Consider the following 25,488-nt stretch of genomic DNA (forward strand, 5'->3'; position numbering starts at 1 on the left):
TTAAAAAGGAATGGAAAATAAAACAAAAAGTAATCAAAAGGTTAATGCTGTTATTTTTCACCAAACATATTAGCATTATTATTACAAAATTATTATTATAAATTTTTGTCTCATTTATCTGAGAAAGAAAAAAATAAGATGCTACCAAGAGTTTGGCATGGGTAGCAACTGTTTTAGGTTATCTCTGTGGCCATGAAGGGGTCCATTCAGTCAGCCAGTGGATGGACGCCTGAAGATTTTATTTCAGTTCACAATTCCCAACATCCATTCCCAGGGGCAGGATGTTTAGACAGGCTCATCTTGCGCCTTTTCCAAAGACACTCCCCACATTTGCCCACGTGGCAGTATTAAATTGTCTTGTTAATATTATGGAAAGGTGGAATTTACCTAAGCTATTAAATCCTGTTTGAATTTTACAAAGCTCATAGATCAACTTTAGGTCCACCATTTGAGAAGAAAGTATAGTGTGAATCTTCAAAGAAAAAATGATTTGTATTTCAAAGAGCTAAGGAAATTTTACCCTGGTATAAAGAATATCTTGAATTAAAAGCCATTCAAGGTTCAGAAACAATATCTGCATAAACTGGCCTGGCCTGATCAAAGGATCAAAGTGGTCAATTCACTGCCCATACCCCTTGCTACTATCTCAAAATATTTCAGGAAATGAGTGAAAGGTTACGGAGCCAAAGATGAAAGATTATTCTGAGGCATGAGTGGACAGAAAAATGGAGGCTCGGTTTGCGTAATTCAAATGGCTTTACTCCACCTGGGTGCAGGTGGGGTAAGATTTCCAAGAAATCCACAAGTGGATAATGGTGAAGTGGGGTTAAGGTCAGGAAGGTGAGAGTTGTGACTTTCCCCTTCCTGGGTTGGACATCTGTTGTAAGGGTGGGGGTTGGCCCATTTACCTTTCCCAGGTAGGACATCTGGTGAGGTAGGGTAGGGGTTGGATCCGTTTACCTTTCTTAGTTGGTACAGCGGTGGGAGAGGGTAGGGGGTTGATTCTTTTAAGCGGGTCTACCCTATTTGGGAGGAGTTTGACCCGATCAGACATGGGTTCTGATTTCTGAGCTCACCTGGGCCTAGAGGATGGGAGGGGGGTCCCTGTCCAGCTCTGAGTGAGGAAACCCTGTATCAACTACATCTGAACTCCTTAGGAAACGTAGTTATCACTATGATTTCCCCCTGTGAACAGGGTAAGTTAATCTGCCTTGTGAGTTGATCTTTCAGCAAACTTTTGGGGTAAAGGGTAAGTTTCCCCTGCCACTGCAGGTTTCATTCCTCACCAGGGTAAAGGTCCCTGCCGTGCCCTCTCGCCCAGATTCTAGTCCTGCCCCACGTGCCGCCTCTCAGCTGTCCCTTGGCGCCTCCCCTTGGCTCCCTCTCAGCACCGCAGTCAGCCTCAGCATCTGTGGGGGAGGGGCCGTGTTTGAACTCAGAGGAACAGAAGGCAACAGGCTTTTCCAAGGACCACACTCAAGGTCGCGCGGAGGGCGTGGGCTGGGTCACCCAGTGAGAGAGAGGGACATCCGCCCCGGGCCCCTCCCAGCCCCCTGCTCCTCCACCGCGCCCTGCACTTCGGAAGCCCCGCCCCGCCCCGCCCCGGCTCCGCCCCGCCCCTCCCCGGCTCCGCCCCTCCCCGGCCCGGCTCCCGAGCGCCTGGCGGGCGGAGCCTCGCCGTGTAGATGCTGCTGGTCGGCCCGGAGCCGCTGAAGCCGATCGGGGAGGCAGCATGGCAGCCGGGTTCAGACGGAGTGTCGGGGTGAGAAGAGACCAGGGCTGCGGTGGGGCAAGGGCGGAAAGTAGGTGCGGCCGGCGGGGAGGAAGCCGTGTGAGATAGGAGCCCGCCTTCTCTCGTTCCGGGGTGCCGGCGGGACTTGCTTTGCTTTCTCGCCTCCGCCCCCGCCCTCACCAGGGGACTTTCCCGTCCCCGCGTCCTGGCGGCAGCTGACCCGGGGTGCCAGCGCCCTCCCTTCCGAATACCCGTCCTCTGGCCCGGGCACTCTCGAAATACTTCCTCCAGGAGCCCCACTTTTTCGCAGTCTTTGAATAGGAGGTGTCTCGGAACCAGAGAGAAAGGAAAGCGGAGCGGCTACTCCTGAGGATACTTAATACGTTTAATGCGATTTGGTTTTGTAATATGGAGGAGGTCGCTTCCACGCTGCGTACGACTCAAAAGTAAAAGAGCCTACCCCAGAAGTTGCCGTGAAGCTTGTATTCTAGTATTGTATCTTGCATTTTCGTATCTTAAAGATTCTTTATGTTCACATAAGACTGCCGCTCCCTTGCCACTTATAATTGAATGATAGTGATTGTCTTTGACCAAAACAGTCTTTTGTTGTTGCTATATAAATTAGTGGGCGATGAATGCAGAATTGAGAATTTTAACAATTATTTTTAACTCTAACTCCAGGAAAAAAGATTTCTGAATCTCTCCGGAGAAGGATCCATTAAAATCCTATCCAGATATCCCTTATCTCTAATTGTACACGCCCATAAAACTAAGACTCTCATGTTTCTGAGAAATGGGAAGTGTTTTGTAGTGATGCCAATTATTGCAGAATCAATGCTTGAGTACTTTGCTACCTTTGGCTATTTTGTTCTGATCAGGTAATGTTTTGAAAGCCTAATGGTATATATATATACTCTTCTGTCTCTGAGCAAAGAGATTTTAATCATCCCAAAATACCTGGTGAAGATTAGTCCCATTTTTGGATTTTGAAGTGGCTGTTAAGAAGTTTGTATCATGTCCAGCATCACAGAGGCAATTGTGGTACCAAGATTCAAATTCAACAATTGTTAACGCCCAATCCTGTGCTATTTTTGTATTCATTTCTAAGCCACTTCTCTAACTAAATGGCTAACATTATTATGTAATCAACAGATTGGTGGATATTGCTCCTCAGCTGTAGCAGGGATCAGTGCATTTTGTTTTATGTAATACTATTCCTGAAGAAGGGTGCTGTATTCCTGAAGAAGCACATGGAAACTAATGTTTTTCTAAATTAGGTCCACAATATAATTCCCTGTTTAAAGTCTTTCAGTAGACCATTTGACCTGTTTAGTTAAGTTCTGATTTAAGTCACTTTTTGTGGTCTGATATTTGTGGAGTATTTTTCTTTGTTATGGAACCTAGTGACCCTTTAGGAGACTAATTGAAGGAGTCCACAGCTAGGTGGTTGATAGGTGGGCTGTTGATAGTAAATCCTGGTTGCATTAAGAGCAGAGTGACCTTGGCTAATTTTACTTGACCTTTCTGAGCCTCAGTTTCTTCATATGCAAAAATAGGAATAAAAATAGTGCTTTAATCCAAAGCTGACCTGGGATTCAGTGAATTAACATGTGACTGTAAGCAAGAGGAGGTTTGGTTTCGGTCACCTGGAAGATGAGACCAGGAAAACCATTTTCTACTTCTAAAATAAAATTAATGAAAATTGCAAAGAAAATGTGAGTTTTCATACTCTGTTTAATTATCTTTTCAAATTTGTAGTATGAGTTTTGTTATTTTGAGAGGGCTATTTTAATTACAGTATTTGACAGTCTAATTATATTGTCACCTTAAATGTAGGTAAATCTCTTTACAAGTTGAAATTGTCATCTACAAAGTGGACAGTTTCTTTTTACAGATTTTGAAAAACGTAAGTTAGGTTCTAGAAGCTTTTGTATATTTACCTTCTCTTCTCTTTTAGTATGGGACATAGTTCCATCAAATTAAAGTGTAAATTGTATATACTTTTGGCTGTCCTCAAACTCTACTTGGGAGCAACAGTATGGTTTCCTGTTTGATAACTTCAGTAAATGCAAGTGGTTATTTTGTGTCTGTTAAACTGTCATGCATATAAAAATGGTTCAGATTATACATTTTTGGTATATCCTTTTGAAGAAATGTGAGTATGTTCCAGATAATAAGACAAGGAGTATATTTTCTAGTTTAGAACAAGGTTGGCAAACTTTTTTTGTAAAGAGACAAACAGTAGGTATTTTTGGCCTTGTGGATCATATAGACTGTGTGGCAGCTGTGTAGAACTGTTGTGAAAGAAATTAGACAGTATGATGTGGCTGTGTTCCAGTGCAATGTTATTTACAAACTAGTGGCTACTATAGTTCGCTGACCCTTGGCTGTCTTATAACATTGTGTAAGACTGCTTCTAGATAACAGCAGAAAATGAAGGATGAGGTTTTATGCCAGTTTGTTTTGTTAGAATGAGGTATCTTAGAAAGTGGGATCCTCCAGTGGGAAAGTTCCCAGCAGCGTATGTGGGAGGCCCATAGGGACAAGCTGTCTAAGTGTGGACTGTGCACAGTCCAACAAAGTAGGTACAAGTCCATCCTGTTGTTCCCTGCCCACCACCAATCATCAATGTCCTAGGAACCTGTAGGTGAGATTCCAAAATAGCGGTCCTAAGTTGTCATCTACCACTGACTGTTGTTTGTCCTGGAAACCTTCACTTCAGCACTGCAGATGCCACTGATTTTATTTCATTACTTTCTAAAAAACATCTTCCCTATGGAAGGTGTTAAAATAACTGGCAATTGGCTTATTTAAACTAAATTATATTCGAAGGTACTTAAGCAACGATGACTTGTGAAACTGTGCTTATGAGTCTGGTCAGACAAGTTGCTGTGCTAACTTACAGTTGTCAATAATATTTTTTTTTTTTTTTTTTTTTTGTAGAGACAGAGTCTCACTGTACCGCCCTTGGGTAGAGTGCCGTGGCGTCACACGGCTCACAGCAACCTCCAACTCTTGGGCTTACGCGATTCTCTTGCCTCAGCCTCCCGAGCAGCTGGGATTACAGGCGCCCGCCACAACGCCCGGCTATTTTTTGGTTGCAGTTTGGCCGGGGCTGGGTCTGAACCCGCCACCCTCAGCATATGGGGCCGGCGCCCTACTCACTGAGCCACAGGCGCCGCCCTGTCAATAATATTTTAATAAATGTGTTCTTTACAGGTCCTAAGAAGTATTTCCCATTTTGGCTGGAGATCACAACATACAAAAGCTACGCCAAAACATGAACCAGGATTAGGATATAGTTTTGGTATGTGTTGATGTTGTCTTTTGACTTTAAACTTACATTTGTTGTACATACGAAGCTCTATGTTTGTATGTGTTTGGAGTATGTTTGTAAACAAACTTAATAATGTCTGTCAAAGAACAGAACCAGTCACCATGTACAGATTGTTCCTGGTCAGTCACACCCATTTTCCTGATCTTGTTCTCTTTTTCAGCATACTGTTGTAGACACTAGATCTGTGTCAGCAGCTTACATACATTTCTGTTCCTTCCCTTTTGGGCTAAGGGTGTAGTCCAAAATAAATGACAGATTTGTGTCAGATACATGTGAATAGTCTTCAGCTTACAAATTTGAATCAAGAAATACTTCTTAAAACATAGTATTAGGCCAGGCATGACTTACTTGGGAGGCCAAGGCCAAACTGATGGATTACCTGAGCTTACAGGTTCTAGACCAGCCTGAGCCAGAGGGAGACCTCGTCTCTTAAAAAAAAAAAATAGCTGGGCATTGTGGTGGGTGCCTGTATTCCCAGCTACTTGGGACACTGAGGCGAGAAAATTGCTTAAGTTCAGGAGTTTGAGGTTATTGTAAGCTTCGTGATGGCACAGCACTCTACCAAGGATGACAAAGTTAGACTCTGTCTCAAAAAACAAAACAAACAAAAAAAAACATTTATTAGCTACATAGTGCTAGGTACCTGGTAATAAGCTAAAGCTTGTTTTGGCCATAATCATCTTTCACTGCTCACTGAAGTTTTGGTGCTGTCTATTAAGTTCTTGGTCCTGGGACCAGGGCACCATGTGGTATTGAGGGAAAAGGAGTAAGATTTTCTTCTCCTTTCCTCTATAAATTGAAAACCTCAGGTTTAAAATATATATATATATATATATATAAAATAGTCTCTATCTTTGGCATTCTTTCCTCCTAAACTACCTGTCCTGTAGTTAAAAACCTGTTTACCAAGTTAATTTGATCTCAGAAAATATTAAAAAGACAACTGAGGTAATTAACTCAAACCCAAGTACAAAGGACAATCTCAAAACTCTCTGGGGTTATTTATTGTTTTTAATTTTTAACATTCTTTTTTTTTTTTTTTAAGCCAGAATAAATGAAAAATTTTGAGCAGTGCAAGAATAGCGTTGGGATGGGGCTCTTCTTGTTGAGATAATAGCGTTGATTTTGAATCTAGTTTAGGTTGTCACATGCAAATTCATACTTAGTAGTAAGAGAGACTTACAGTAAAAACAGGTGGTTTGCTGAGTTGACACAGTCTAAGTATTTGCGGGGGGTGGGGATTGGGAAGTTCAAAGGAATAGGGTTGACACCTATGACCAGTTGCATCTGGTTCTTTAAAAACTGGGGATAGTACCTATAACAGGATTTCTTTGAAGATTAAATTATGTGCTGTATGTAAAGTCCCTAGCACATACTGATGGGATCTAAGTCATTTCTCAATATACAATACATAATAGACCTGTCTTCCCTTTATCCACCCATGGTGTTTTTGTGGACTGGCCGCAATCTTAGAAGGAAAATTGTGATATAAAAAACACTGGATTGAAACTCCGTAGTACACTTGTGCTGCTCATACATCCTAGCACTCAAGGCTGCCATTTCCCCATGCAGATGGGTATTACAGTCTTAAACATTCTTGCTCATTCTTACCTCTGCTTTTGCTCTCATTCTTCTTTCCTGATATAGCCTATACCTCTTTTAAATTTTACCTATTTTTTTTAAGATGGGGATCACACTCTGTTGCCAGGCTGAAGTATAGTTGTATAGTCCTTGCTTACTGCAGCCTCAGACTGGTGGCTCAAGCAGGCCTCCCACCTGTCTACAGAGTAGCTGGGATTATAGTCACGAGCCACCCTGCCCAGCCCATATTTGATATTGTAGGCAACCATGTTAAAATACTAGGGTAGCTTGAATTAAAACAATACAATTAGTGATCAGCTCCTGTCTTTAGTTAAGTCACCATATCCACCTCATCAGTTTTATAACAACAATCCCTTATTTTATGTAAGTGAATTGTTTAGACACCACTTACTACATTACAGCAGGGTATCTTACGTTGCTATTATCTTTTAAGCAACCTTCCCACCTCTTTCACTGGTTGCTTTGTGCTAATTTATGTACTTGTCTGAGTTTAATGGAGGAGTAAAGTTTAAAATTAGGATACTGATATTTTTATGATGCTTCAAAACAAGTTGTACTGCTTTATGGTCATATGAGTCTTTATGGAAATGAGTCATCTCTGAGAGATTCTTGTAATCAAGAATGTCTTGATTACATGACATGTCTTATATATTAGTTTCACTTCAGTGTTAGTAAACCTTGCACAGATCAGCCTCAGAACTAGTCATAAGTAAACAAACAAAAAAGACTTTTTACCTCTTTAATAGGAAGAAAAAAAAAAACTCAAGCTATGTTAAGTTTATATCACTCATTCATTTGTAAAAGCCAGAAATATTATTTATTTCCTTCAGCATTTGTATTGGCATAGATTTATTTATACTGTGTAGTGAAGTCAATGATTAGTCAGAAAATATACTGTGATCTTTGACTTTTGGGATATTTTAATATTTTCTCAATAACTTTCTCTTAGATCTCACTGAACAACAGAAAGAATTTCAAGCTACTGCTCGTAAATTTGCCAGAGAGGAAATAATACCAGTTGCTGCAGAATATGATAAAACTGGTGAAGTAGGTATATATATTTTAGAGACAAAAAACTTTTACTCCTTTTCTTAAAGATTATATAATCAAACTATTTCAATTTTAAACAGTTTGTTTTTTCTTTTTAGTACCCTGTCCCCCTGATTAAAAGAGCTTGGGAACTCGGTTTAATGAATACACACATTCCAGAGAGTTGTGGTAAGCTTTCTTCACCTCTTTAGTCCTAGAAGGCGTATGAACAAGAAAAATTGTGAAACTCCACTTGGTGATTTTTTCAAATATTTGTTTTCACTAAATGGCTTTCTTTTGTATGTCCCTGTTCAGGCTATAATATTTTCCTGTTTTTAGAAGCCTTATATTCTACACTCAGAGCTAGAGATATTACTTATTTCCTTCAGCATTTGTACTAACATAGATTTATTTAGATCATATAGTGAAAATTTATTTTTCCTTCTAATTGGGTCTAACCTTAACTTGATCTTAAACTTTGGTTAACACCTCTCTCTAGAGTTGTTCAATTTGTTGCATTTTAATCCTACCTTCTATTTTATATTTTATTAAGACTTTTCGTGAAATGTCACTCTTTTCCTCCAACCCAGTTTTAACAAAGTTGAATCCAGTTTTTACAAAATCAAGTTGAAACAGGAACATAGGCCCAAATAACAAATACTAAATGAATTTTCAGAAGCCTATTTTGATAAGTGTAATTTGTTGTCGGGCCAGTCACAACACTTACACATGTTATCTTTGTAAATTTGCTTTTAAAACAAATTGAGTCATTATCGGAAATAATCGAAAGAGTTTACCTTTACTTCTATCAAAATGTACTACATCCACATGTTATAATGTGCTCTTAAAACATTTTAATACTGTAGGAGGACTCGGACTTGGAACTTTTGATGCTTGTTTAATAACTGAAGAATTGGCTTATGGATGTACTGGGGTTCAGACTGCTATTGAAGCAAATTCTTTGGGAGTAAGTAACTTAGACAATTAATTGCCTTCCCGAGCTGTTTCTGACACAGCTACTATGAAGTTGGGTTAGTTGGTGAAACAGTTTTCTTTAAAAAGGAACACAAGATTTGACAGTGAAGCTTGGAGTTTGGATTCCAAGGCTTGGTCACTGTGGCCCTGTTATCTCCAGTACTTAGAATTCTAACTGTCCTTGTACTGGTATACTGTGGCTTCACCTTCAGTGGCAATTCTTAGATAAATCCAACATTCAGGACCAGCTGTCACTAGCAGTGCTGAAATTCAGTGAGCACTTCTTAAGGAGGCCTGATAGTATATACCGTGTCATGTATCCTAAATTTATTTGTGCATTTTACAATGGTAGCTTTTCACATTATTAACATGTCTTACATATAACTTAATTTTATAAAAATATTTAGATTACCAGATATGTGTGGTATTTCCTCATGTTTTTAACTTTCTGACTTAAAGGCAGGCAAAGGTCAGTTCTTTGTACTTACCCCTTAGGGTAAAAAATTGTTCTTTTATTTAGAATATCTCTGAATTACATATCTAATAAAAATGACTTTTTTTAATGTCGATTTTCTTTGCTAGCAAATGCCTGTTATTATTGCTGGAAACGATCAGCAAAAAAAGAAGTATTTGGGGAGACTGACTGAAGAGCCATTGATGTGTGTGAGTATGTGCAGCTGTTGCTTCCTTTCACATTTAAGGAGGGAACAAAGGAGCTATTTCTCCTTTTCAACCTCTGTAAATGTTGGGTTTAATGTCATTGAGACAAGAGTTAACAACATAGTTAGGTGTGATGTTTCTGGGATGCCAAGAAATTGTCTTTATAATCAAATTCATTTCTAGAGGAGAGATCTGTTTATGATGTTTCTGGGGTGCCAGAAGTGTCATAAAAATCCCCTTACTTATAATCCAAGTGAGAGAGATCTACTTAATGGAGCATTCTACAGAACTGATTGTATCAGAAGTTGGGATCGAATGTAGGAGATGGTATGTGTTTTGGACAAGTAAAAAATTAACGTGAACCTGTGACTGAAAAGATAGCAGCTTAAGTTATTGAATGACTGAATCACATGGGGAGAATAGTTATGTAAAATGGCCTACTACAGTCGTCTCTAGCTATCAGTGGGTTTCGATCTGCAATTGGTTGAATCCACAGATGGGAAACGTGGGGATGCACAGGGCCAACTATCCAGTGGTAGAAATAGGGCTGACATGGTGGCTCATGCCTGTAATCTTAGCATTCTCGGAGGCCAAGGAGGAAAGATGGCTTGCGCTCAGGAGTTCCAGACCAACCTGAGTAAGAGTGAGATGCCCTCTCTACTAAAAATAGAAAAACTAACCAGGCATTGTTGCCGGCACCTGTAGTCCCAGCTACTTGGGAGGCTGAGGCAAGAGAATTCACTTAAGCCCAAGAGTTTAAGGTTGCTGTGAGTTGTGATCAGGCCACGGCACTCTGCCCAGGGTGACAGAGTGAGACTCTTGTCTTAAAGGAAAAAAAATAATCCCTTTTGCTTTGTGAGACCTTAATGTAAGTAAGCCTCATTTCCTCTGGTTTTTCAAGTGCCTTGTGTATGACTTTCAGACCTAAACATGTAACTACAATATAGTTATTCATCTCCACTGTTATGTGGTGAAAATCTTTAGGATATAAATGTCTTTTCATCTTTGGTTTCCTCATCTGCTGATTTATACTCTGGTATATAATAGATACTCAGTAAATGTTTGTACAAACGAGGACATGTGAAATTGAATTTAGTGAATTTATTTGAAGATACCTAACTTTAAAAATCGATATTTTTAATTAATATAGAGAAGGGGGTCTTATTATGGTGCTCAGGCTGGCCTTGAACTTCTTGCCTCAAGCAATCTCCCACCTTGGCCTCACAAAGGTCATTGGGATTACAAATGTGAGCCACCAAGCTCAGCTAACATTATCTAACATTTAAGTTTTTGATACAGTTTATTGGTACACTATGCCTAATTTTAATTTATATGCTAAATGTTTTACATTTGAGTGGTCTGTTTGGTTTTCTAAGAATTTTTAGGTACTTTTAAATGTTTAAAATAAACAATCTTTTTTCCTACCATTGAAAATTTAATAACATTTAAATTTTATTAACATTTAATTTTCTTGCTTTTGTTTCTATTTGTTCAAGGCCTACTGTGTAACAGAACCTGGAGCAGGCTCTGATGTAGCTGGTTTAAAGACCAAAGCAGAAAAGAAAGGAGATGAGTATATTATTAATGGTCAGAAGATGTGGATCACCAATGGAGGAAAAGCTAATTGGTATGTTGTTTAAAACATCTCTGTATATTCCTTCTTTCTTTATAAGAATTGTCCCTCACTTCTTCCTTCTATTTTTAAACCATTGTAATTAAGGTATGGACATGGAGAACGGGGAAGGTCCATAAGGGATTATTTCAGTGGTTTTCAGAAATTATTTTTAAGCCCCTGAACTATTTCTTCAAATTAAATCTCAGAAACTTAATTTGAAAATAAAGTAAAATACCTGTTCTGGCTGAATCTGATTAGGAAGGCTCTCCCTCCATCTACCTGGATTAACATCTCCATTTTGTATCGCCTAGACCACACCTCCTTGGAACGCCTAAAACCTGAGGGAAAAGGCAAAATCATTGATATAGGACATTTCTTGATTCTCACAAATAAACAGAGGTACTCTTAAAACTCAGGTTATCCATTAGAAAAGACAGAATTTGACTTCAATAAGATCTAAAAGGTCCAAATACATGGTTCAAAAATAATATAAACTCAACAAAGGATCAAAAAAACATAAATTTATTTATTACCACTGATCTGTACACTTAAAAATGGTAAAAATATTCACCTTGGTTATTTATGAAAAAATAGAAAAAGAACCATAAAGATGGTTAATTTTATACATATTTCAGCTCGATAAAAAAATTTAAAAGAAGAAAACATTATGAAGAGTTTAATAACTTTAAGGTCAATAGGAATCAATAGATGAGCCTTTAAATAGCTAATGTGATTTTAAGCTGAAGTAATAGAAGTATAGCATTTCTGGGCAATGCATTTTAAGGTATGTATTGAAAAAAATAGAATAAATCCAGAGGTGTTATATTTTCTGCATAGAAGGAGCCTGCAAAATAATGTTGTGGAAAGCAAAGAGATGAGGTTTGGTTATTTTGGAAGAATCCTAAAATTTCAGAAATAATACTGCACATAAAATAGCAGGATTTTATGTTTACTTCAGGAAGCCAGTTTAGAATTACTGCGTAAAAATTAGAAAAATGGTAGAATTTAGCTCAGTACAAGGACAAGTTTTCCAACAATAGTGCTGTTAGGTTGTCATGGGAAATAATATGTTTACCCATCACTAGAAGTCTATATGTAGAATCTTTCTAGAACTTTTTATCAGAATAACATACTAAATGTCTTGTCTCTCCTCATGTACAAGAAGCTATGATTCGGTGTTATTTGTGTACTCAGTAGTACATTTTTCTAGCAAGTAAAGCACCATTTTTGGTAAAGAGCCAACCAAGAACTGATTTATTTTAAACATAACTATAAATCCTGTGAGAGTGTTCTAAATATGCTCAGCGTTGTATCATTATTTGTAAGCAATTCATCATCATATCAGTAAGTGATGAAAAAGTGAAGAAACTATTAAAATTTGACCAGTTGAGAGAAATCTTACAATGTAACCAGAAGTTTTCAGAATTTTAAGAACTTCTTATAACTCTTCATAGAGTAAGGCAAATCAAGTAATACATGAAACTAGAAAATAATTTTACTATTTTGTTATTGTTACCATTAAAATCCCCAGAGTGAATGCTAATGTGTCAGTTTTAAGCATAAAAAATACACTTGTTATTTAAGGAAGAATATACCTTTATAAAAAAATTTCTTGTAATAGAGTCTATAGAATATGAGTTAGACGCATGTTTGGATGTTTTGCAATTTTTTTCCCTTATGTTTCCTTTAAAACCTTTCTGAGAAAAATCCTTCTGAAGGGAAAACCAAACATATAGTTACAATAATACAGCTATAACAAAAACACGGACTCTGCTGCCCCGAGGGAACAGGAGTCTGAACTCAGGCATCTCTGTCCCATATTATTCCTTTTTACAGGCAGCTGTGTTTGCTTTCCTTTAAAAAATCAACTTGTCCCTTAAAGAATAAAATTAGTTTTGGTGAAGAAAAAGTACCAGTTTGAACGTGCACATACTACATATTACATTATCTTTATATAAGAAATTTTTATGTTCAACTCAAAAAAAGTTAAATGCCATGTGTAGTTCCCCCCTTAACCTTGGGGGTTATGTTACAAGACCCCCAGCAGATGCCGAATTTTTTATATGCTGTGTTTTTTCTTATATTAAAATTTAGACACCAATAACTAATAATAGAACAACAATAAAACATACTGTAATAAAACTTAGGTAAATGTGTGGTCTTTCTCTGTTAAAATAACTTATCCTGTACTGTGGGTAACTGAAACAAAGTGAGATCCCACAGTGGGGAGGGAACTACTGTATTAGTTAAGAAGTAGACCTGCATTGAAATACTTAGTAGCTCTTTGATATATTAGGTACATGACTTGGGAAAGTTTGATTCTTCATTTACTCAGTAGTAAAATGGGGGTAATAATAATTGGAATTGTTGGGAAGGTCAACTGAGATAGCAATCACCATTAATTTTTTGCCCCATCATTATCATTAGGTATTTTTTATTGGCACGTTCTGATCCAGATCCTAAGGCTCCTGCTGGCAAAGCCTTTACTGGATTTATTGTGGAAGCAGATACCCCAGGAATACAGATTGGAAGAAAGGTAAAGTGTATGTCAGATTAAGGCATCAAATATTATTTTAAGTTTCAAAATCACTTTAATGAAAACATTCTTTTGTATTAAGTTGGCATGAAAACAACTATAATTTGATGATATAGGATCAAATAGTCTATTTGTTGCTGAAGATTTTAAGTTGAGAATAGTCACCTCAAGTCATTCTGAAAGAGTACCCATTTGGAAAATGTTAATAACAGTTAATAGAAATGTATATGTAGGAGGGCGCCGACCCCATATACCGAGGGTGGCGGGTTCAAATCTGGCCTCAGCCAAACTGCAACCAAAAAATAGCCGGGCATTGTGGCGGGCGCCTGTAGTCCCAGCTGCTCGGGAGGCTGAGGCAGGAGAATCGCCTAAGCCCAAGAGCTGGAGGTTGCTGTGAGCCGTGTGACGCCACGGCACTCTACTGAGGGCGGTACAGTGAGACTCTGTCTCTACAAAAAAAAAAAAAAAAAGGTTGAAGTTTTCTATATGTAAATTCTACCTCAATAAACCTAATTTTAAGAAAGAGTTGAAAGAAATATAAAACAATTTTTATTCAGTTTACTAACTCTATTAATTAAGCTAAAATTAATTTGCTAAATGCGTTCCCTGACACCCTTGGCAGAAAAAGATAGCTTTTGAATTTGTCCCAGAAAGAAACCAATATCCCTTTATTTTGTCTTTTTTTTTTTTTTTTTAAGAGACAAAGTCTTACTCTGCTACCCAGGCTGGAGTGCAGTAGTCATCATAGCTCACCACAGACTTGAACTCCTGGGCTCAAGCAATCCTCCATCCTCAGCCTCTTAAAGTGCTGGGATATTACAGGCATAAGCCACCAAGCCAGGTCTCTTTTGTCTTTATAAGTTAGTAAACTTTGGTATCATAGACTACCACTCAGTTATAGCAAAAACAACACTGTTAACCTGTTTTCCAGGCTAAGCGTGGTGGCTCACGCCTATAATCCTAGCACTCTGTGAGGTCGAGGCCAGTGGATAGCTTGAGCTAACGAGTTCAAGACCAGCCTGAGCAAAAAAAAAAAAAAAAAAAAGCAAGACCCCATCTCTATCTAAAAATAGAAAAATGGAGGCAAGAGGATCGTTTGAGCTCAAGAGTTGGAGGTTGTGGTAAGCTATGATTCGGGGCAACAGCTTGAGACTGTCTCAAAACAAACAAACAAAAACAACCTGTTTCCCAGACTCTCCAAAGTACTTTCTTGACAGCTTGCTTTGATGGTATGTACTTGTAGAGACAAGACATTTAGACTAGTGTTAGTTTCAAAGTTTGAGAAACAGGGGGGCTGGCAAACTGATTTTGTAAAGATCCAGATTGTAAAAATTTTAGGCTTTGGAAGTCATGTGATCTCTGTCGCAACTACTCAGTTGTGCTATTGTAGCAAGAAAGTAGCCCCAGATGATGTGTGAACAAATCAGTGTGACTGGATTCCAGTAAAGCTACATTTACAAAACAGGTGCTGCAGGCCATAGTTTGTAGGCAGCCTGTTTTAGATAATTGCCGAAAGTCATAAAACAACAGCAAAAATTGATGCTACCTCAAAATATGTTCCTTAACATATAGTAAATTTTTGTTAGGAATTGAACATGGGCCAGCGATGCTCAGATACTAGAGGAATTGTCTTTGAAGATGTGAAAGTGCCTAAGGAAAATGTCTTAATTGGTGAAGGAGCTGGTTTCAAAATTGCCATGGGAGCTTTTGATAAAACCAGACCTCCAGTAAGTATTATGAGTTGATAATCTTTATCAACTGATCACAGTAAGTAAGTAGTTTTATTTTAACATTGAATGCTTGGTGTGTTTTGCTTTTTAAATCTATTTAAATTGCCATGCCTCTTTTATTAAGGGTGGAAGAGAAATATTGTTACTTTTTAAAAAAATTCTTCAACTTTCTTGCATTACAGAAATTATTTTACCAAGTACAAAGTTACTGTAGTTGCTGCTAAATTTACCGAGAGTCAGTCCACACTTAATTTGATCATTCCTGTTGACTTGTACTCACTTTCCGTTGCTTCACTCATTAAGAATATTGGGTTTCAAAAGCAGAAAGAGGGAAGGAGGGAGAGGGGTGGGGCCCTGGTGTGTGCCACACCTTCTGGGGGCAAGACATGATTGCAAGAGGGACTTTACCTAACAAATGCAATCTGTGTAACCTGGATTATTATACCCTCAATGAATCCCCAACAATAAAAAAAAAAAAAAAAGAATATTGGGTTTCCTTGTTAAACAGAAGGAATGACTTTTCTCTACGCTATGATTCTATGCCTAACAAATGCCTCCCATTACCTTTAATTCACAAATAATATAAATTTAAGTGCCTGTCTCCTCAGTCTCCACTCACTTGTTGATATAGATCACCTTCTGTGTTTATAATCCTTAATTTAGAATCATAGGCAGATAGCCATATACTGTGTGTTTTAAAGACAACATGAACTTTTGCTTTATAAAATGTTAAAATACCAGGTAGCAGCTGGTGCCGTTGGATTAGCACAAAGAGCTTTGGATGAAGCTACCAAGTATGCCCTAGAAAGGAAAACTTTTGGAAGGCCAATTGCAGAGGTAATTTCAATACTGTGCTTGCTTTGTTACAATACATAGATATTTATTTTCATCCGAATATTTAGAAATTATTCTATTTATTTATTTATTTTTCTTTTTTTTTTGTAGAGACAGAGTCTCACTTTATTGCCCTCAGTAGAGTGCCGTGGCATTACACAGCTCACAGCAAGTTCCAGCTCTTGGGCTTATGTGATTCTCTTGCCTCAGCCTCCCGAGCAGCTGGGACTATAGGCACCTGCCACAATGCCCCGCTATTTTTTTTTTTTTGTGGCAGTTTGGCTGGGGTTGGGTTTGAACCCACCACCCTCGGTATATGGGGCCGGCGCCCTGCTCACTGAGCCACAGGCGCCGCCCTAGAAATTATTTTTAATGCATAAACTAATCTGTGTTTACTTCAGTAGCAGGAAGATAATGTAGTTTTAACAAGATGGGTTTCAGGAATTGATTTTTCTTTAAATCATGCCACTATTGGTCACTGTGCGTAACACTGCGCTGTCTAGTCTAAATATATTTTCCAGTTCTCTCAGTTACCCTTTTTTGGCTATTATTATCATCTCTGTTAAATCTCAGGAAACCAAGGTTCAGAGACATTAAGTAATTTGTCCAAGACCACAGTTTATAGGTCACAGATCGAGGGTTCAATTTAATGCTCCTAACCCAAGTTACTTCCTTCCACACCTTTATTTATTTGGAGACAAGGTCTCCCTCTGTTGCCCTGGGGTAGAGTACAGTGGTGTCATCATTGCTCCTGCTAACCTCAAACACCTGGGCATAAGTGATCCTTCTGCCTCGGCCTCCTGAGTAGCTGAGACCATGAGGGCATGTCACCGTGTCCACTAATTTTTCTACTTTTTGTTGAAGTCAGGCCCTGCTAGTTGCTCAGGCCATTCTCAATTTCCTGGGCTTATGCGATTCTCCCACCTTGGCCTGCCAAAAATGTTAGGATTATGGGCATGAGCCACCATGCCCAGCCTTTCTCATGTCTTCTTATCAAATAATTTTAATATTAAAGGGTCATATCTTCATGAATTTTTGGGGAAATTCTTATCTCTTCCAGTATTGATGCTCCCTCATTATCTCTTCTTTCCCCTCTAACTTACTCAGGGTGGTATAATCAGCCTTTTATTTCCACCCCCATGTATCTGTGGTTCTCAAACTATCTATGGTGAAAAAACAGTCTGTTTTTAAATTTCCAATGAATTGTAGACTGTTAATTTTATAAAATACTAGAAGGTCATAACAATATGAAATCGCTGTAAAAGCTTCCAAATGCTTCCTCTTGTCTTCTGTACAGTGAGCCAGTGATAGATTGTAGCCAGGCACTGTGGACAGACCAGTCTTGGGTTAGAACTGCTCCTATGTCCCTTAACCACAATCGCACAATTTCTCTCTCTCCGCTCTATTCTAGACAATTCTTTTTTGACCTGCTTTCCAGGTGTCTGATCAGTATACTGTCTCTTTTTCAGTTTGCCTCTTAAAATCATGTAAAAATTATTCACTTGCAGTAAATTTTAGATTTTTTTCTGTTATCTTAAGTTCATAGGATGCTAATCTTTGTTGCATCTGCTAACTCTGCTATGACCGATTATATCCTCTTTTAATTTCTGCATGTGAGCTTAGCTGCAAGAAGTATCACATTTTTTTTTTTTTTTTTTTGTAGAGACAGAGTCTCACTTTACTGCCTTCAGTAGAGTGCCATGATGTCACAGGACTCACAGCAACCTCTAGCTCTTGGGCTTCAGTGATTCTCCTGCCTCAGCCTCCCGAGCAGCTGGGACTACAGGCGCCGGCCACAACGCCCGGCTATTTTTTGGTTGCAGTTCAGCTGGGGCCGGGTTTGAACCCGTCACCCTTGGTATATGGGGCCGGCGCCCTACTCATTGAGCCACAGGCGCCCTGGCATTTCTCAGTGTATTGTGGAAGCATCCTAGACAGGGGCTTTTGTACTTCTTTGGCATTTTTGTTAGGTACCCTATAGATTTCACCATTCTAAGAGCTGTTATTTTATATTAATTTCTCTGCTAGGGGAATCTTGTACATATACATGGATTCTACACTTTAAAGGGATTTCTTTTCTTTCTTTCTTTTTTAACTTCCTGGACAGAGTCCTGAGCAAGAGATCAGCTTCTTTGGGGCCTTCTTAATGAGCAGAGACTTTCTAAAAAATTACTTAGTTTTTTTTTTAGCCAGTCTAGCTTTCTTTTGAGAGAGACTTTTAATTCCTTCTTTGGAAAGAGAAGTCCTTAAATGCAGGGAGTCTCAGTGTCAACTCCATATCACCTTCATGCTTAAGAGCTCCTCCTCTTGAGTGCATTAGTTTCTTCTTCTTTTTTTTTAAGTGAGACAGAGTCTTACTTTATCACCCTCGGTAGAGTGCCATGGCGTCACACAGCTCCAACTTCTGCACTTAGGTGATTCGCTTGCCTCAGCCTCCCGAGTAGCTGGGACTATAGGCGCCCACAACAACGCCCGGCTATTTTTTTGTTGTTGTTGCAGTTTGGCCAGGGCTGGGCTTGAACCTGCCACCCTTGGTATATGGGGCCGGTGCCCTACTCAGTGAGCCACAGGCGCTACTCTTTTTTTTTTTTAATAGTGTCTCACTCTGTTGCCCAGGCCTGGAGATCAGAGGCCTGGTCACAGATCTTTGCAAACTCAAACTCACAGTCCTCCTGTCTCAGCCTGCCAAGTAGCTGGGACTAGCAACCACCACATCTGGATAATTTTTTTATTTTTTGTAGATGGGGGTCTCACTATGTTTTCCAGGCTGGTTTTGAACTCCTGAGCTCAGGTGATCCTCCTGCTTTGCCTCGCACAAAGCTAGGAAACTTTTTTTAATCAAATATTTGTTAGCTCATTCATGTTGCATGTACATTCTACTAAATGTAAACTTAGCTTATTCATAAACAGATAATGACTATAATAGAGTATATCAGGAAGATCAGTATATCAGGTCATCTCCCAGGCCCTCCTTTCTGAGTACTGATAACTCTTTTATTTTGTCTGTTGTTCAACTTAATATGGAATCTTCTTTTAAAGTTCCCTTTCTTATGGGTTCTGAAGATTTTTTTCCTTATTCAGTAGATAAAAGTCTTTCCTTTGCTTATTACTTAAAAGTTTTCTATTATTTGATGTCTACTGAAGATTTTTCTCTTAATTGCTGACTGCCTCCATTTTTAATTAACAGGTATAGTGATTTAGTTCCAGGTAACCCCCAGCTCCAATCTGCCAGAATCTGTGTGCTCTGTGTATAGCAGTATGTACAAGAAGGGTCACTTTATCCTTGGAATCCACACTCAATTATTATTTTTTTATATATAATTTGAAATGTTTTCATCAAACTGGTTAACATGGCCTTCACAGCATTTTCTTAGTTATTATGTTAAGACATTATATTCTACACCTAGGAAATTTCACATGTACCCTTGTAAAATGCACTGTAGGTGTCCACACTTAATTATTTAGCCGTTTTGTGTCTGATATTAGGAAATACACAGTAAAATATCACCACATATTCTTTTGTTTTCATATATAAATTTGGAGACAAGAAATGTCAACTATGTGAATCTGATGTGTGGGTGAGTGTGGTATGAATGTGGGGAGGGAGGCAAGATGGTTAAGTGTATAGTATGCCTTCATTTATTTGTGGTAAAGCTTAGTTTAGCCTCATCTACATTGTTTTTCTGTCCATATCATTCCAGACTTCTTTATGACAGTGTATGTAGTCTGTTTTATTTGAAATTAAAATATTAAGTTAACATATTAGGACTTGATTACTTTCTAGAAGGGAACTGTTGCAGTACACATGGCTTTGTTGTTTTTTTTTTTGTTATTTCAGCATAACCAGATTTCATGTAATTCTTAGTTATTACTTACTTTGTTTTTACCATTTCTATCTTACTGTTACTTTTGAAGGAGATGATTTATGTATAGCTTGGATCCATTATCTATAAATAGAAATAATGAAAAAGTTTTTAAAATTTCTTATTTTTTTAAAGGACTACATAGAATGGTACTCTAACCAGAGCTGGCTCATAAGTGGATAGCTGTTTCTGCTGCTTATCCTCGTCTTGTTTGACCTGATGCAGCTAAAGAAAGCTGATGAGAACAGAAGGTGGTTTAGTAGAACCTCCATAGTTGGCCACCTCCCTACACTGTGCACCTCTTAAGTTGACCTGATTTTCATAGACCAGAGATGGACCACGTGTATGAGGCCTACAGTATAGGAGGCCTAGTTACTTATGTTGACACCTCTATGTTGAGCACTCTGTTACAGTCCCTTCTATGGTCAACTTAACAGAAGTTCTACTGTATTTTATTTTACTGATGATTAAAATCGGAAACCTTGATGACAGATTACTGGATGGTAAAATCCCTTAATGGCAATAATCGCCTACTTCTTTGTCTAGTCACATCCCTCTGGACGAAGTTGAAATGGGCTAGGATGGTATGAAAGAATTCAGTAAAAATAACTCCCATTTGTACTGATTATTATTGCTAATTAGAAATAACTTTTTCCCATGATGATCATTTCTTGATAGGAAAGTAGGTAGGGGGGCAACATGATGTGACTTGTGATTGAAATATTATAGACTTAGTAAGAAAAATATTGACATCTTTTACTTTCTTTGTTTTTCTAGTTTGCATTCTCCTCTGAGAGCAAGTCAGTGGCAGAGCAGTTAGGATGCATGGAACAGTAATTCACTCTGCCATTCCAAAAAATGAAGCAAAGGGGTGCCAGTGTTCTCTTTGAGAAGCAGTGTGGCCTAGTGGAAAGATCTTGGGCTGAAAGTCAGAACTAAATTTGAATCTTAACTCTGATAAAGTAAGGCCTTGAGCAATTCACTTAACTTCTCTGAGCCTCAGTTTCCTCATCTGTAAACGGGGAACTATGAAAGATTACTCCCTATGTGATCTTTCATGATTCTGTGGCTTTAATGACAAAAAAAGATGATAACTGTAAGTTTTATCTCCAGCCCTAACATCTTATCTGAGCATCCCTCTTGGATTTTCATACGTTTCCTCAACATCTCCACTCAGTGTCCAATAGGAATCTTAAATTCTTATTTCCTATTCCTTCCCTCTTAACTATTTTATGCTCAAAATTCTTCCAAACTCATCTCATCATACTTAAATTAAAATCCAAACTCCTTACAGTGGTCTTTTATCAACCGCAGTGGTCTTTCTGCTGTTCTCTTTACCTTTAGACCTTTAGTCTTGCTCCAGATATTCTTAAGGATAGCTCTTTCATATAATTCAGATTTCAGTGTGAAAATTAAAAAAGTATATTGAAAGGGCAGCGCCTGTGGCTCAAAAGAGTAGGGCGCTGGCCCCATATGCTGGAGGTGGCGGATTCAAACCCAGCCAAAAAAAACTGCAAAAAATAAAAAAGTATATTGAAAGAATTATTGGCTTAGGGCGGCGCCTGTGGCTCAGTGAGCACGGCACCGGCCCCATATGCTGAGGGTGGCGGGTTCAAACCCAGCCCCGGCCAAACTGCAACAAAAAAATAGCCGGGTGTTGTGGCCGGCGCCTGTAGTCACAGCTACTCGGGAGGCTGAGGCAGGAGAATCACCTAAGCCCAGGAGTTGGAAGTTGCTGTGAGCTGTGTGATGCCACAGCACTCTACCGAGGTCAATAAAGTGAAACTCTGTCTGTACAAAAAAAAAAAAAAAAAAATTATTGGCTTAGAATATTGGACACAATTAATTCAGGCAGGTAGAAATAAGGATGTCATTCTCCTTGTTCACGTGGGGGTTCCAGAAGTCTCTTATCTTTTAGATGTTTTAAGACTCCCAGTGGATGCCTGAAACCATGGACAATACCAAACCCTATCATATACATACATACCTAGAATAAAATTTAATTTATGCTAGGCACTCTTGTGTTTAGAGCCACTAAGTAAACTAAGGATTGCTTGAACACAAACACCGAGATACAGTAACAATTGATGAAATAACCAAGACAGCTGCAAAGTCAGATGGGCAGGTGGCATGTAGGGTGAGCATCTGCTGGACAATGGGAAAATACAGTGAACATTTCGCTATTTTTGTTCCATGAGCATATTTTTTGGAAGTTGCAGTCATAATACGTATTTGGAAATTTCACAAAACCACATATAGTGAACACAGTCCTATCCTGTAATGTTATCTTGGCCATATAATTCATAGAGCACTTACTGTCTCCCTTATTGAAAGTATTTGTCTTATGTCTCCTGTTTGATGATGAGCCTCTGGGATAAGAAGCATGTTTTATTCTTTCCTCTGCCAGTATTTGATGCATTGCCTCATTTTTTTTTCTTTTATCAATTTTCTTTAAAAAGTCCCAGCACTTAGAAGAACACATAAATTTTTGTTAAAATCGTGGCCAAAATGGCTAACCTCATTCTAGTCATGAGAAAGAAATACCAAACTGAAATTGAGGGAATTTTTGTATAAAATTAGTTAATGTTCTCCAAAAGCGGGAAGTCATGAAAGACATGGAAGGATTGAGGAATTGTATCAGCCCGGGCAAGACTAAGAAGAAATAACTAAATTCAGGGTGTGGTCCTGGACCAGAGAAAGAACATCAGTGGAAAACTTAGCTAAATTTGAGTAAGGTCTATAATTTAGTTGATAATATTGTATCATATTAATGCCCTGTCCTTGATCACTGTAATATAGTTTTGTAGTATGTTAGCATTATAGGAAGCTGGGTGTAACTTTGTTGTATGTTTGAAATTAGTTAATAAAAAATTTTAAAAACCAGCTAGGAAAAACCCTTTTAAGTTTTCTCAATAGCTATCCTTAAATTTTTTTCTTTTTAATTCTAGCACCAAGGGATAGCATTTCTGCTGGCTGAAATGGCAATGAAAGTTGAACTAGCTAGATTGAGTTACCAGCGAGCAGCCTGGGAGGTTGATGCTGGTCGCCGAAATACCTATTATGCTTCTATTGCAAAGGCATTTGCCGGAGATATTGCAAATCAGGTAGCTACTGATGCTGTGCAGATTTTTGGAGGCAACGGATTCAATACAGAATATCCTGTAGAGAAACTAATGAGGGATGCTAAGATCTATCAGGTAAGGTTAAAAATTACTTTTGTGGTTTGTGAGGGCATAGAATATTCATGAATAACAGAGTAGATTTCTAACTGTTTAGGGATTTTATGCCACTAGCAATAATACATACATAAATGGATGTTATCCAGTTTGGGGAACTAAATGATATGAATAATATTTTTGGTTAAGCATAGTTCTTAGAGTAGGCTCAGAAAGTAAATGGTACAGACACGTATAGTTTGTTTGCATCAGTCTGGTTTGAGTCTTTACATCCTATGTACTTGTAACCCATGCTTTTCTCTCCAAAAAAGTATCTGTCATTTAAAATTAATTAAATTATTTTGAATTTTGCCTGACAACTCTTGAATTAATTGAAACCCTTAGTTGGAGTCAAAAACAAGCACATGAAGACAGTGATGTAGGTAACTTCTAAATTGGTGGTTATAAAAACTTAGGAGTAATTAGTACATAAGATATAAGTAGGTATGTTCTCCATATGTGACTTAATTATAACCTATACTTTTCATTATCTCTTCCTGTGCTCCTCCCACCCCCAGCAAATTATTTGGCAAAACTAGTTATCTGAAGGCTTGTGGTAGAATCAGAATGCAAGTGTGACAGGAATGTTAGAAATAGCACAACCCCTCTATATGAGAGGTGAAAAAAATGAGGACCAGAATTTGTGTATTTTTCAACGTCACAAGTTTATATGATGGTATTCTTCCTCTCCTAGAGCCAGTGATTTTAATTATTACTATTATTATTGGTCATTTAACTTTTCTCTGCCATCTGAATAGAAAAGCTAACAAATGGCTAGGTTTAGAATGTTAGAATGGAAATGAGGGATGGCTATTGAAATCCTTCCAGCATTTATTTCTGTAGCAACTCTGTTCTTAGGGAGCAGGAGGCAAAATTCGGTTTAAGAGCAATAATAGGAAATGACTGGAGGTGACAACTAGTTAAGAATAGTTAAGAAAAACTGGACAGGTATTTTGGCAATATTAAACTTTATTTTTCTCACACTTTCTGAAATGTAAATATCCTTTTCTTTGATGTTTTGAAACTCTTCCCCAAAACTTTGGTAAATGGCTTTTTATACTAATTTAATTTTTAGAAAATTATGTAATTTCATGGTTTTACAAGATTAGGTTTTAGAATAGCTATAGGCTACAGACCCTATACATGGTTTCAGTTTAGTATTATACAATGTTGTGAATAAGTTAAGGTATTTATAGATTGAAGATACTTACCTGACATTTACATTTTTCTTTCAGATTTATGAAGGTACTACACAAATTCAAAGGCTTATTATAGCCCGTGAACATGTTGGCAAATATAAAAACTAAACAGACTGCTACAGAAACATGATTCATCATTAATAACTAGAACATGATCCACTTACTTAAGGTCCAGAAAAAAGAAAGGGCTTTAACATTTCTTCTGTGAAAATAAAAATAAGTACTCTAAGACTATATTTAAGCATCTGATTCCAAAAGTAGTTGGTACTTTATTCAACTTTATGATTTCCCTTTTCTGAAACAGATTTGTTTTTATTAAAATTATGTGTTGGCCTTATACTTAGTACCAGTGTATTTGTATTACTTAAGCTAGAAAAATACACTTGTTATTTTGATGTCTTAAAGAGGCAGAAGTCCCTGGAATGCCACTGTTTTTCCAGTGATAGAAAAGTGGGCTTATAAAATATTCAGAATGTTCCAAATCTACATTGAGAAATGTAGATTTGGAAACCATGGAAAAACTTACCAGTGACCATGTAGCCTTAACAGTATTATTTTTAGTGCTCATTTTACTGCAACTTGGAAAGCATTTGCTTTCAGTTTTGCAAAGGGGAGAACAGTCAAAATTTTGATATTCATATTCACCCACCATTACATACAAGTTCAAGAAGCTTCTTGAAATTCTTGTGTAATTTTGAGCCCACATTTCACTTCCTTTATTAAAATAAATCAAAGCTTGCCTTAAATTATTTTTACATGGCTCTGTTGGTCTCTAGGTAGCCTTTGGTCTATTGTACACAATTTCATGCGTATGCATTTTGAAAAGGAACTTAAATAAAATTGTTCAGTGTTTATTACTCTTTTTGTATTCTTTCCAAGTTTTATTAGTTCATGTAATAGTGTGTACTTCATGTATTTAACCGTGATGAAAAAAAGAGAGTCATGTTTTAATTTTGAATTGCATGAAAGTACCTGCCCATGTTAATCAAATTGTATTACTAGAGACCTTGGAAAATGTAAATATGAAATAAGAAGCAAAACTGGTGAATTTAGCATTTCTTTGTAATTCTAAATCTCAAATACTGCTAAAATGTGTTATAGTAAATAGTGTGATTTCTGACAGCCACTACTTCTGATTCTCCATTTCTCAGACATCAATGC

General features: G+C 37.8%; 1 protein-coding gene across 2 annotated transcripts; it reads left to right on the forward strand.

Annotated features, from left to right (window-relative positions):
* Nucleotides 1–1,628: 1,628 nt before the first annotated feature.
* ACADM (acyl-CoA dehydrogenase medium chain) lies at nt 1,629–25,184 on the forward strand. 2 transcript variants are annotated; one of them, XM_053591098.1, is made up of 12 exons: nt 1,629–1,762; nt 4,952–5,039; nt 7,621–7,718; nt 7,820–7,889; nt 8,567–8,667; nt 9,258–9,338; nt 10,832–10,962; nt 13,378–13,486; nt 15,073–15,213; nt 15,958–16,053; nt 22,862–23,110; nt 24,364–25,184. In XM_053591098.1, the coding sequence occupies exons 1-12, from the start codon at nt 1,733–1,735 to the stop codon at nt 24,433–24,435; spliced, it is 1,266 nt and encodes a 421-aa protein (XP_053447073.1). In that variant the 5' UTR covers nt 1,629–1,732; the 3' UTR covers nt 24,436–25,184. The 2 variants fall into 2 exon arrangements, with proteins under 2 accessions (XP_053447073.1, XP_053447072.1); XM_053591097.1 differs by lacking the exon at nt 1,629–1,762 and adding an exon at nt 2,015–2,222.
* Nucleotides 25,185–25,488: the final 304 nt, after the last annotated feature.

Source organism: Nycticebus coucang, chromosome 5 (genome assembly GCF_027406575.1).
Source record: "Nycticebus coucang isolate mNycCou1 chromosome 5, mNycCou1.pri, whole genome shotgun sequence".
Lineage (NCBI taxonomy): Eukaryota > Metazoa > Chordata > Mammalia > Primates > Lorisidae > Nycticebus > Nycticebus coucang.

What these genes read in the sequence shown, in the direction of transcription:
- ACADM (XM_053591097.1), top strand. Translation starts at nt 2,121, where the DNA reads ATGCGATTTGGTTTTGTAATATGGAGGAGGTCGCTTCCACGCTGCGTA. An exon ending in GAATACAGATTGGAAGAAAG is followed by an intron (nt 13,487 to 15,072) that starts GTAAAGTGTATG and finishes AATTTTTGTTAG; the next exon opens with GAATTGAACATGGGCCAGCG. An exon ending in GGGATGCTAAGATCTATCAG is followed by an intron (nt 23,111 to 24,363) that starts GTAAGGTTAAAA and finishes TTTTTCTTTCAG; the next exon opens with ATTTATGAAGGTACTACACA.